This window comes from Haliotis cracherodii, unplaced genomic scaffold (genome assembly GCF_022045235.1).
Source record: "Haliotis cracherodii isolate W230 unplaced genomic scaffold, xgHalCrac1.p SCAF_17, whole genome shotgun sequence".
NCBI classification, from domain to species: domain Eukaryota; kingdom Metazoa; phylum Mollusca; class Gastropoda; order Lepetellida; family Haliotidae; genus Haliotis; species Haliotis cracherodii.
The window spans coordinates 22,876,799-22,890,668 of record NW_027266272.1 but is presented as its reverse complement, the minus strand read 5'-3'; the positions used below and the strand labels follow the sequence as shown (position 1 = coordinate 22,890,668).

Below are 13,870 nucleotides of genomic sequence, written 5' to 3'. Positions count from 1 at the left end.
AGCCTGGACCAGACAATCCAGTGATTGATGTTGTTAGCAACGATCAATGCTGTCAGGGTCAATCTCTTTAAAATAAGAGCTTATTTCTCGCTATTGCTAAACAAAGATCTGAGGACATCCTATTACGTGTCACGTCAAAACGACCTTTCATCCAACCAATCAGAGCGTCGCTTACCAGATTATGAAAGTGACAGTCGGAATGTGTTTTCTAATCATGCAACCAAGAAATATTTAACATGGGGTATTCCGAACGACAGTTACGGGTTTTATGATTATATCCATTACAATCTAAGCATCTATAAGCCATTCCAGAATGTTCTTCTTATCAGTTTTAATTTTTTTAATCGAGAATACGTCAAAATATGTTTCGAAGCGTAGTCGCCAGTTTGAAACTAGTGTCGTAAAGCTCAAGAAAGCTGCCTTCTGATTGGCTAATGTTGATTTCTTGTCAGTCATATCATTGGTCAGTCAAAATTTGCGAAAGGTCGTAATGACGTGACCCATAATGGGATGTCCTCAGATCTTTGTTTAGCGGTAGCGAAAACTTATATCTGATTTTAATGAGATTGTTTAGGGTACTCTGACGCTGAGAAAACAATATCATCAGATCTGACAACCCGGTCCATTTAGTCACCACTGGGGGCCAGTTTCAACCTGGAATCCCCACAGGGCAAAGTTATTCTGTAGACTTTACAGGAATCTGACCACGGCATACAGTAAACTACGTTTATAAAGAACACTCCTATAACGAACTGATCGATAGAACGAACTTAGTGCAGGCCATTTGTTGTATATATGCTGTTTATATGCTTATTACAAACTACGGTTATTACGATTTGTTTGTTGTTTAACGCCGCACTCAGCAATATTCTGGCTATATGACTGCAGTCTGTGAATAATCATGTCTGGACCAGACAATCCAGTGATTGACATCATGAGCATTGATCCACGCAATTTGGATCGATGACATGCATCAACCAAGTCAGCGACCTTGACCACCCATTAGTCGCCTTTTACAGCAAGCATGGGTTGCTGAAGACCTATTCTATCCTGGATATTCAAGGGTCACGGTTATTACGAACTAATATTGTGGTCCCTTTGAGTTTAATATAACTGTAGTTTACAGCATAGGCTGCATTCTCATCCTGCTACAGTCCTTATATTTAAACAAATTTACACCTGCTTTTTGTTGCAATGTGTAAGTACTTCATCGCCAATCACTTTGATTTTATTCAAACCCATAAAAAAAATTTTGCTTGATTTCAGAAACACTCAAGTGTCACCTAAACAATAAGTTTTGGCCAAACCTTGACAATCTTGACAGGACTGAGGTCGACCCAGTGCCGACCATGACCCTGAAGGAAGGGCGGTTCCTCCTCTACCAGTTCCACCTCCACATCCTCATCTGTGGAGACAAGCAGCAGCGTTAGCGGGAGATGATAGAGTGACAGAAGGAATATTGGAGGGAGGACAGAAAGTAACACAAAAGCTTCATTACCTTCATTACCTGTTGTGAGAAATATTTCTTTACCACGATGAGTCTAGGTTTTGAAATATTGTTGTGAAAAATTCTTGTCATTGGGTAGGAGAATAACACACTTCAAAAAGCTCATCTGCATATGTTGTGATGTTCGTAGGTCAAGGGCAAATGAAACTAATCCGCGTATTAATTAATTTTTTGGGATTGTGTTGTACCATTCATTTTTTGTAGTGGTGGATTAGGGGGCACAAGTAGCATGCTTTGGTCAAAGTATCATTCTTAGAAATCACCAGTTGCGCTTATGCTCAAAAGAGACCCAACCACATGTCATCTTTACTCTTGGCAGCTTGTGACTCCAAATATTTCAACAAGTGCCCCCTGAACTACATAGAAAAGTGTTCCTTAACTACAAAACATGTGCCCCCTGAACAATAAACAAGTGTCCACTGTACTACAAAACATGTGCCCCATAACTATAAACATGTGCCCCCTGAACTACAAGCAAGTGCCCCCTTAACTACAAAACAAGTGCCCTTACACTACAAAACAAATTATCCCTGAACTACAAGCAAGAGCCCCCTTGAACTACAAAACAAGTGCCCCCTATACTACAAAACAAATTATCCCTGAACTACAAACAAGTGCTCCCTGAACTACGAAACATGAGCCCCCTTAACTACAAAACAAGTGTCCCCTGAACTACAAAACATGTGCTCCCTGAACTACAAAACATGTTCCCCCCGAACTACAAAACATGTGCCCCCCGAACTACAAAACATGTGCTTCCTGAACTACAAACAAATGCTCCCTGAACTACAAACAAGATATCCCTGAACTACAAAACATGTGCCCCCTTATCTACAAAATGAGTGTCCCCGGAACTACAAAACAAATGCTCCCTGAACTACAAAACATGTTCCCCCTTAACTACAAACAACTGCTCTATGAACTACAAAACATGTGCCCCCTCAACTACAAAACAAGTGCTCCCTGAACTACAGACAAGTGCTCCCCAAACTAGAAACAAGTGCTCCATTAACTACAAAACACGTGCCCCCTTAACTACAAAACAAGTGCTCCCTGAACTACAAACATGTTATCCCTGAACTACAAACAAGTGCTCCCTCAACTAGAAACACGTCCCCACCTGAGTCATCCTCCTTCGGCAGCAGTCCGACTTCCTCGTCAAAGTCAGGCAGCTGTGACTTGTCTATACAGCTAGCCGCCATCATTTGTTTGATCTCCCATCGCTCTGGCGATGAGATTCGCTTGAACGTCTTCCTGTCTGTAGAGAGGTCATCATTCTCAGGAGCATCCACGAGCGGTATTGTGGACGGCCTGTCAGGGTTGCGGGCCTCAATGTCATCTCCTCCAACATCGCCGCCGATGTTGCGACTCCTGGTGGGGTTGAGGTCCTCCCCTGTGTCTTGGTCAACATCCTGAGTGAGATGTAATTGAGATACAGTGGTTGTAAATTGATGTATTGTATTGTGAACCACTAGTAAATATGCAAAGAAGGCATGCAGGGATTTATCCAGGATTGGAAAACAAGTGCCCATAGCAGAAAATTATGAAACAATTGTTCTTTTGTTCAAAGTTATTTTCCTAAATTCTGAGGTGTTTTAACATTGAATGATACATTTCATTTAATGCAACATAAACCTTAGAATCAAATCCTCTTCCTTTTTGTTATCCCTGTTGTCAGTGAAATACAAATCACCTCTACAAAGCCCAACGCTAACACCGTATTCGTGCATGCGTGATTCCCGTGCAACCTTTCGAGTTGAGTTGATTGGTTCAACTGTGCCATATGGCCCTGTGACGCAGGGGTAGCATTACGCAGATGGACGTTTCAATGAATGCTCGTTCCGCCCATGACGAACAGGTCTGGTTGTTGATGAAATATAGTGATAGCTAAATAGACAGATTTTTTATTCATGCACTGATTGTCTTTAAATGTAATATCCAGTTATGTATGACTGTTTAATAATCTCATACCAACTTTGACTGGAGTAGGTCCGATAGTTTTTCAGATATTGTAGTAAACGTCGGTACCTTAAATTACCTTCCAGACTATAGTTGTAACTATAACAGCATGAATTGGGAATGTTTAATTCCAATCTTGGGGAGTGTTTACCAACATTTCCTCCTGACTTTGGGCTTTTGACTTTTGATAGAAGTCTCTGATATGTTTCATTAAATCGTAGCATTCATCATTAATTGTTTCAGATATGACAGGCTGCCACAATGTGGCTCCTGCGGGGTGCCTACCTTCATGGACAGACTCGTCTTGTTGCCGGTGAAGGACAGCACCTTGACCAGGACCTTCTGGCCTCGACTGACCACATCGCTCACGTTGGTCACTCTCCCTTCTCGGCGCAGCTGTGAGAATGGTCAGTTATATGAGAAGATGTTGCGAATGCAAGCATCAAATATGTGCATTCAAAAGAATGGAAAATGATGATATGCAAAACAATTTAAAATATTACAATAAATTGTATATTAATAACATTCAATGTTTTTTTAAAGCTGGAAACTTTGTTCTTGAGTGTTTCCACACCAAGACCAACAGAAGAAGGAGAAATTCTTGAAAAGTTGTTGAACTAACAACAGTTACTTACCTGAGATATGTGTACAAGACCCTCCCATCTCTTCCTCAGACCTTCCAGTTGAACAAAACATCCAAACTGCATGATCGTCGTCACCTTGCCATGGTACACCTGAAGGGAGACAACTCTTCTGTGACTACAGCATTTCACAAACAAAATGTCAGACTTCATCAGTCCAGACTTTATTTGGCCCAAACATTCTGGTCAGCAGGTCAAAAACAAAAACAAACAAAAATCAAATTTCAAAATATATGTATAGGTATAAAAAAATTATGTATATAAATGTGGTGGAAGGGAAAAGCAATTTGTCATGATTTATTGTCTTTTGAAGTTTTTACACCAATAAATATAATTTGGCATGGTTTGTTGTTTAACGCTGCACTCAGCAATATTCCAACTATATGACGGCAGTCTGTAAGTAATCAAGTCTGGATCAGACAATCCAGTGATCAATATCATGATCCACGCAATTGGGATCGATGACATGCATCAACCAAGTCAGCGAGACTGACCACCGGATCCCGTTAGTCGCCCCTTACGACAAGCATAGACGCCTTTTACGGCAAGCATGGGTTGCTGAAGACCTATTCTACCCCGGATCTTCACGGGTCTAATAAATATGACCAGATTTTAATGATAGTATATGGGGTGTTGGTGAGGTAGACCAGGTAGAGTTGGTGGACCGGAATTCAGTTGTAAAAAATCATTTCTTCCAGTAAATACTGAAATATACTACCCAAAGAAAGTTAGGGACCACCTGATTTGTTCATATTCCTACAGTTCACCAGGGCATGGAAATAATTTGGCCTTTACACAAAACTCTTTGATGGGCACGATGATGCCCTGAAACAAAGCGGCTCAGGTCTCCCTTTCAGAGAAGCAACCATCGCCTACCTGTGCCACCACTGGCTCCATTGGGATGTCATTGTACTTGTCTTTATCTCTAGTTTTGTCTCGATCTCGGTCTCGCTTCTTTGTATCTCGATCTCTGTCCCTTTCTTTGTCTCTGTGTCTATCTCTGTCTCGACTCCTGGACCGGCGACGTCTCTCTCGACTCCGACTACGGGAACGATGACGATCACGTGACCTACTCCTGGATCTTCGTCTCTCACGAGATCGATCTCGGTCACGTTTTTTTCTATTGAAGAAAAACAAATTTAACATATTTTCCTTCTCAATGTCTCTCCTCACAAGAAACACAATAAAGACAAGTCTATGTATCAAGGATGCCTTTTGCACAGTCAGCAATATTCCAGCTAGGTCACAGTGACCTATTGTAAGCAATGTCACAGGTCTTCAGCTAGGTCGAAGTGACCTACTTTTCACTACTCAAAGGTAAGACTGTTCAGTGCATTTGTACTTACTTCTTTTTCTCTCTACTGCGGCTTCGACTTCGACTTTTTCTCCTTTTCTTTTCTGCCTTCTCTGTCCTGTGAAAAATACAAGACAGTGTTAGAAATTTGTATGCCATAGTGTTTGAACACAGCATACCTAGGCCAAAAAAACACTGATTCTAACATTCCACTTACAGGATTTTTGTTTGTTTGTTGTTTAACGCCACACTCAGCAATATTCCAGCTATATGACGGCGGTCTGTAAAATAATCAAGTCTGTACCAGATAATCCAGTGATTGACATCATGAGCATCGATCCGCGCAATTTGGATCGATGACATGTATCAACCAAGTCAGCAAGACTGACCACCCGATCCAGTTAGTCGCCTTTTACGACAAGCATAGTCGCCTTTTACGGCAAGTATGGGTTGCTGAAGACCTATTCTACCCCGGAATCTGGGGAGGGGAGGGGAGGGAGGGAGAGAGGGGAGGAAGGGGACACCAGAAATGGGCTTCACACATCACACCCATGTCGGGAATCGAACCCGGGTCTTCGGTGTAACAAGCAAACACTTTAACCACAAGGCTACCCGACCGCCCCTAAATCTCATAACAACCTAGACATCCCGTTCATAAACATGATAAACAACATGGAATTCAACATGCAGATTTCCGTCGACTGCAGGATTTGCAAAGCATGTGTACCGTCAACTGGGCGTCATCAGATATTTTTCAAATATTTTCATGTTTTTCATCAAGGTGCTCAAATAATTTCATGCACTTCACGAGGTAAGACCCGTTTTATTACAAAACAAGACTTGATTATCGATCAGATCGTCTTGACTGGGCCCTTCCATCTTGTTTGAAGCAAAGGCAAGTGGTATGAGAGGTGGAATCTGGTTGGCCTATAGGTGGGGCATAGAAGGGACATAACTCATAATAGCCACTGGTGGCGCTACGATCGAGCCACAAAATTCCAGCCCAGTTTGGCAAGGGTGGAAACTGGACTTTTACTGTCAATCAGCATCCTTGCCACTGGAAGATGGGTGTCAAAAAAGATGGCTACAAATTAAGGACCTGGGTCCCGTTCCACAAAACGATCTAAGCACTATGACAATCGTAAGCCAATGTTAAAGTATAGGAGTTACGATCATCTTAGGGCTAAGATCATTTTGTGGAACGAGGCCAAGTTGACTTTCATCGTTATCTTCAAACATGGAGTATGGAATATTGTTCCAGCAATATCACTGGGTAGAGGACACCAGAATGGGCTTTATACATTGTACCATGTGGGGATTTGAATCTGGGCCTTTAGCGTGATGAGTTACCGTATTTGTTATAAGCACTTTGATCCCCTAGAAAACTGACAGAGGGGGGCCCTTATTAAAACCATATTCAATGATTTTGATTGTTTGTTGTTTAACGCCGCTCTCAGCAATATTCCAACTATATGACGGCGCTCTGTAAATAAAAGAGTCTTGACCAGACAATCCAGTGACTGACATCATGAGCATAGATATACGAAATTGGGATACGATGACATGCATCAACCAAGTCAGCGAGACTGACCATCCGATCCCGTTAGACGCCTCTTACGACAAGCATAGTCGCCTTTTACGGCAAGCATGGGTTGCTGAAGACCTATTCTACCCCGGATCTTCACGGGCCTGCTTTAACCACACTGTTATCCTGCAACTGGGAGTAGGTGAGAAGAGGTTAGGTAGTTGGTTAGGGGAGGTAGGATTGTGTAAAAAGTTAGGGGCAGATCAGGGAGGAATACTTGTGGGGTTTTATCAAGCAAAAGTGTAACTAATAGTCACCCCTCTGCCCTCAACCAGACATGTGACACTTTTAAGTTTGTGACATCCTGAAGATGGTTATGTGACTAAGGAGAAGTACAGTACCTTGTCTCCTCCTTGACCGGCAACTTGCCCCCGAGGAGCGCCTCCAGCTCGTCCATCATCTGTGAAGCCACTTTCTGATCTCCACCTCGACCCCAGCCCTTGCCGTTCTCCTCCGTAACCACCTCAGTCTTCACTTCTACCTGCTTTGCGCTCACCTCTCCATCAAGCATTTTCTGAAAGTGTACAATATGAAAGGCTGAGGCAAGTTGCTTGGATTGTTGACTGAATAAGGACATAGTAAGTGAAGTAATCACTGCTTAGGAGATTTATACAGTGTGTCAGCTTAATGCAAGGGACATGTACTTTTACCCCGATCAATCAGCTAACAAACCAAGAATCACGAGGTAGTGAATATGGATCAATCAGCCAACAAACCAAAAATCACGAGGTAGTGAATATGGGATTCAAACCTACCACTGGATTTTGGCATGGAACAGTCATGCACAGTTAACCACTGCACCTTAGACAACTGAACACACACCCCAGACAAAGTAAAGTCCTGCATATCTCTCCCAAAGACTTCTTGAGTGAGTGAGTGAGTGAGTGAGTGAGTGAGTGAGTGAGTGAGTGAGTGAGTGAGTGAGTGAGTGAGTGAGTGAGTGAGTGAGTGAGTGAGTGAGTGAGTGAGTGAGTGAGTGAGTGAGTGAGTGAGTGAGTGAGTGAGTGAGTGAGTGAGTGAGTGAGTGAGTGAGTGAGTGAGTGAGTGAGTGAGTGAGTGAGTGAGTGAGTGAGTGAGTGAGTGAGTGAGTGAGTGAGTGAGTGAGTGAGTGAGTGAGTGAGTGAGTGAGTGAGTGAGTGAGTGAGTGAGTGAGTGAGTGAGTGAGTGAGTGAGTGAGTGAGTGAGTGAGTGAGTGAGTGAGTGAGTGAGTGAGTGAGTGAGTGAGTGAGTGAGTGAGTGAGTGAGTGAGTGAGTGAGTGAGTGAGTGAGTGAGTGAGTGAGTGAGTGAGTGAGTGAGTGAGTGAGTGAGTGAGTGAGCGAGCGAGTGTGATATTTAACTCAGCTCAGTATTCCAGTCATATCATGTAGACAGCCTACCCTGACTTCTGGATTATTGGGCATCGCCAGGCCGGGATACAGAGCTTTCCTCATGTCTGTCTCATCAGAGGCGCTCTTCTCATCAGCTATCTCAGGCTCCTTCACCTTGGGCTTCATCTTCTTGATAAGACGTAGAAGATTAGCAATGAGAGAGTCCTGAAAAAGTCAACATCTTTACTATTAATATCACAGAAAACATCCAACTACGTTTCATAAGCAACCTGTTGTTCAAAGGTCAAGTTGTGTTAAATGTTTCTTTTAGGGTTAAAAAATAAATACGTCAACCCTCATTTTGAATGGAGACCAGGGAAATTCATTTAATGCAAACTGTCAGGGATTTATCTTGCATTAAAACTAAGTGCCTTTGGCAGACAATTTGGGCAAATTTATCAACATTTGATTAAGATTTGGGACCAAATATGTCTTGAGCCGGTCCACACAAATTCCCGGTCTATCTGAAAAGACAGATGTCTTTTGTCATGTTTGGGAATTAAACCTGGCACAGAAAATATCCTTTGTTTTGAAGCATTCCTGTTATCATGGTTAGATTACAGAAATATCCTGTCAAGGCATTATTATACCTCTTGCTTCGTGACCATGATTGGCTCTGCATCAGTGTCAGTCAATGGTGGGAGGCCTCCCAAAACAGAGAAGGGCAGATTTTACTTCCGTGAGTTGTACATGGACATAATTCATTAGACTCAACAATAAACATGCGACCCCACTACAGCTCAAAGCAGCTTTGTGTATTCAAGGGTGATGGAAGAATGTCTTGTATACAAGCCTGTCAAGTATTGACAATGAGTAGCTTTCTACTCACTGAGAACTGTGCATCTCGTTCATCCAAGGCTTTCTTGAATTTTTCAAATGTGTCATGTTTCTCAGCGAGATCAATCACATATTCAGCTGAAACCCAAATTACAGAAAGTCATTATGAGTTCAATTATTACCAACAGACTAAAAATGTTAAAAACATATCCTGTATTTTTAAACATATAAAACTGAAAAACATTCTCAATATGTATGACATTCAATGTTCATAGTCTTCCATGTTTAGTAGCAATATTACCAAAAAATTTAACATTTTCTAATAGTCCTGTATACCATTGTACATTTATAATGTTACATCATTGTCATCAAAAAGACAAAAGCTAATTAGTTAATTTAACAATATTCATCATGTTCATGCCATATTGAATTCTACTGAGCTTTATGCATGTTATAGGCGACAAAGAATCTGGTAGTTATAAGCTTGCGGTTACCGTGTTCATGGCAAATTTGCGTCACAATGAATCATAACAGGCATAAACGAGGCCGAACTACACTCTTGCCATTAAATAGGAAGGCGGATGCCCCAATGCACATGCGACCCGCCAGTCACGACCTTGGGTGGATTGTTGTGGTCCCCCTCGGCAGTGGATGATTTTACATAGCGCTTTAATTACTTTCGCGGGGGACGCGGGTGACAGCACAGCCACGGTGATTGAATTAATTAGTATCAAGCGCTTCACTGAGTACTGCGGACGCCACCAGTCTCGCGTACAAGATACGGCAGAGCCGTCACGCGTACACGTTACGTCTGCAACTGATTATGATCAGTGTCACACCATACTGTTCCAGGACAAATTTAAAAGGATAATGATTACACAATCTGACAAGTATAGTATGACTCTATATTATAGCATGACTCTATATTATTGCATGCTCTATATTATCACAGCATCAGTTAATCTCATAATCCACCCCCTTTGTCGACTGTTTACTTACGCAAATCTAATCACGATATTTAATCGTTTGAGCAAACACTGGACTTGTTGCAGTATGTCACAGCTACTCATAAGTTTACACTTTAACCTTTTTATGATAGTTTCTGGAATGTTTTTGAAATGGAATTACCCCTACCTCCATTAATAATTGGTTAGGAAAGAACCCATTTGTTTGGACAATGTCCCTTGACCCAACCTAGATCATATGAACACTGATTTAAGTGAATATGTATAATCCAAAACAAAAAATGATATAAAACCACATATTCCATGCATATCACACAGCAAAATAGTGAAACTGCGATAGTATAGTTGCCTGTCCTGATACAAATAACATGTTTGGGGTTTACCTAACTCGATAAATTCTAACTGATGTGTCATAAAACATAAAAGTTGAACAAAGAACAAGAAACATATTGCGTATGATATATTTAAAGGTTAGTTACCGTGCGCTATTATGATCCATTATAAATTAACTACACCTATAATATTGCGTACCATGCTTATCACTTATTCAAGGATTATTTGAAAACAGTAGGGCCACTTACCCAAATCTTTATCATTTATCCCAAGATGGTTTTCTAACTCTGTGCATACTTTGGACACCAAAGACAGATACTCCAGCTTCTGTAGCTCGTCCATGATGTCAATGAGATTTGACCTGTGTCTCAAAAATACGATTACTTATGGGTAGGCAGTTTTAGTTTATTCGAAGGATGCCATGTTTTCGTGCATAACTCACTCAACACCTGAATCTTGTCAAATCTATATCACCCGTTGTCACGTGGTATTATCTGACATTACATGATGCTAGGCTTTAGTGTTGTGACTTTCGTCAGACATCAATTAATCGCGTTGGTCCTATTTCAAATTTTCGGGAACAGACTTTGTTGCAAATTATTTGCAGCTATCATACGTCTTATTTCTTACTTCCGGTAATAACAGGAAATAGATTTCCTTAGTTCGTGACGCCAAAGAGTCGTCAAGGGGAGACAACTCTAACAGACAGACAGACAGACCGACAAGTTTATTCAATATTTTAGGCCATATGACCTATAGTACAGAAGTAGGGTTTTTTGTATCAACATTGTACAGTCACGAGTAGGTGATAATCAGTTTACATATAATATTAACGTCTAATTTCAAAAATCTTCTTTAGGAATATTGACAGAGATGATATTGTACGTATTAGCATTGCGGGAGTTCAACAAATTGTTCATCAGTTGTTCATCTTTGTACATAGTTGAAATCATAGGGAGGTATCTATTTTTAAGAAACTGATAATATTTATAAATGAGAAGTACATGAAACTCACCCTCAACATAGCCTTCATTACAATAACGGCATAAACTACTTTCTTTATCTTGTACATTTTTCTTTCTGAGGTTATTAACATTAAAATTATGTAATGATATACGTAACGTTCCTGATGAAAACAGAGTCGAGCTAACGAATGTTATCACGATCTTGATACCAATCTTCCCTTACGCATCAGCCTCTTTGTAAGGAAATCAACCCGTTGTGTTTGTGTGTATTACTGTCGAAAAACTGTTGAGTTTATATTGTCAGCAGAGTGATATATATGATCTGATATGAAGTTGATGAAACGGCAAACAAAACATGGAATGGAGAAAGGAAGAACCATGGACATCTGATGGAGGTGATGAAGTGAAAATCCCTACAATCTAGGGCTTGGACGAGTCCAAATTTCCTACCCGGGTACCCAACCTCCTATTACCCGACCCTACCCGGGTACCCTCTGTGGGTCTCAAGAGTTTGGAACAAAATGTCCAATTGGGAATAGTTTTTAACTGTTTAGATACATGTATGAAACCAGAGACCGTATAACAGATACATGGTCTCTTATGAAACGATCGAATCATGCATACACTGAAGTTGACTGAAGCTTTATCTTTACTCAAACATATACAAGTCAAAAGGAATGTGTGCATCATCAAAGAAATGGGAACATTAGCGACTTGTAGTGTAACCACTGAGTAAAAGTGTTTTTTCGTCATTAAACAATATGTCACGTGACTAACCACGGGTCCGGGTATACTGTGGGTACCCGGGTTCTACTCAGGACCCACCCGACCCGAGTACCCCCTCCAAGCCCAACCACAATCAATTATGTTTGAGTGACCTTGAGTTGGTGATACTGAGCTGTTTCCTGCCATGATCACTGACAAATACCAATACATGGACATAATCATGAAATTTAACCGCCTATTTGTTTGGGGAGTTGACTGGAGTATAGCTCTAATTTTACTGATTCAAGTCTTTGACAGGCACTACAAAGTTTGAAAAACTTGAAGACATCACATTTTCGTGAATAACAACTTCTATATTGTTTGTTAGGCCACACATTTTTTATTTTTCATTTCACGGGCCATCCACCCCGAATGAAAAGCAGCCCGTCTAAGAAATAAATTAAACATAAAAATATATATTTTTATTATGTCTTCCGCTAGTAATATAGACCCTCAATATCAAATGTTATATATATTCCATTAGTACACTACTATCAGTGATTCAAGAGGTCACCTGCAGTTTTACCCCCACAGCAGAATGACTTACAAACAAACAAATGAATGAATGAATGAATGAATGAATGAATGAATAAGTGACATTTTTTTTTATTATATTATAGTATTAATAATCCGACGTACGTGGGGACAATAACGCCTTGCTACACCGATGCCTGTCTTTCACTTCAATCCCGTTGCAGCCCCATCCAAATAGGCAGTGTTGCGACATTCTGTACAAGAATATATTACAAGCCACCGGTGTTCTGATAAATATGCAGTTTGCTTCATCGGGGTCAGACTATGTTATTGTCTTATATTTATCACTTGATACTATCATTTGCAATGAAACTATATGTACGTTTACCACAAAGAAACTGGTAAATTGAATTGTTAATGAATGAGTTTGATTTAACGCCGCTTTGAACAGTATTTCAATTCTGTAAAGGCGTGTCAGCTGAATTTGGAATGAAAGCCATAGACGCTTAAAACCCAAGTTAAGTCGGATACAAGCTAAAACGGCAACTCCGCAAAACGTCACCAAAGTCTCGGGCGAAAACGGCACCTTATTTGGCGAAAACGGCTACTAATTTTCGGGCGAAAACGGCACCTCTATTTTATATAACGATAAGGTAAAAGATAAAAAATAAGGAGTCGTTTTCGCCAGGCATTAGTAGCCGTTTTCGGCACCGATTGGCGAAAACGTCGCCACGCCTAACGAGGTGACGTTTTCGCCAATCGGTGACGTTTTGCTGAGATGCCGTTTTATTTATAACCCAATTAAATCCACGGACCCGTGAAGGGTAGAATAGGTCTTCAGCAACCCATGCTTGCTGTAAAAGGGGACAATGCTTGTCGTAAGAGGCGACTAACGGGATCGGATGGTCAGGCTCGCTGGCTTGGTTGATGCATGTCATCGATCCCAATTACGTTGTCTGGGTTGTCTGGTCCAGATTCGATTATTTACAGACCGCTGTCATATAGCTGGCATACTGCTGAGTGCGGCGTTAAACAACAAACCAACCAACCAATTAAATCCACGAGCACTGTCATGGTGCTGACAAACAAATAAAAACGGAACGAAACGGGATTCAAACTCATGACCATCGAATTTTCATTCGTCACCACTCGCATGTTTCCGTAACCTACATTCGGCTTGTTCCGGAATAGATCTGTTTATGTACACACGATTAACCTTTATCATCAGGGAAGCGCA

The 13,870-nt window shown here is 41.1% G+C and overlaps 1 protein-coding gene across 1 annotated transcript in view; it reads right to left on the bottom strand.

Annotated features, from left to right (window-relative positions):
* The window catches only part of LOC139464968 (ATP-dependent RNA helicase DHX8-like), a 30,806-nt gene extending 19,747 nt beyond the window's left edge, over positions 1 to 11,059 (bottom strand). Inside the window, exons 1-10 of the mRNA XM_071246606.1 lie at positions 10,678 to 11,059; positions 9,184 to 9,269; positions 8,364 to 8,519; positions 7,328 to 7,500; positions 5,454 to 5,519; positions 4,984 to 5,227; positions 4,102 to 4,200; positions 3,752 to 3,862; positions 2,628 to 2,919; positions 1,308 to 1,405 (exon numbers count right to left, since the gene is read on the bottom strand). Coding sequence (XP_071102707.1) covers positions 1,308 to 1,405; positions 2,628 to 2,919; positions 3,752 to 3,862; positions 4,102 to 4,200; positions 4,984 to 5,227; positions 5,454 to 5,519; positions 7,328 to 7,500; positions 8,364 to 8,519; positions 9,184 to 9,269; positions 10,678 to 10,771 — 1,419 coding nt within the window. The 5' untranslated portion in view covers positions 10,772 to 11,059. The remainder of the gene's footprint in view (positions 1 to 1,307; positions 1,406 to 2,627; positions 2,920 to 3,751; positions 3,863 to 4,101; positions 4,201 to 4,983; positions 5,228 to 5,453; positions 5,520 to 7,327; positions 7,501 to 8,363; positions 8,520 to 9,183; positions 9,270 to 10,677) is intronic.
* Positions 11,060 to 13,870: the final 2,811 nt, after the last annotated feature.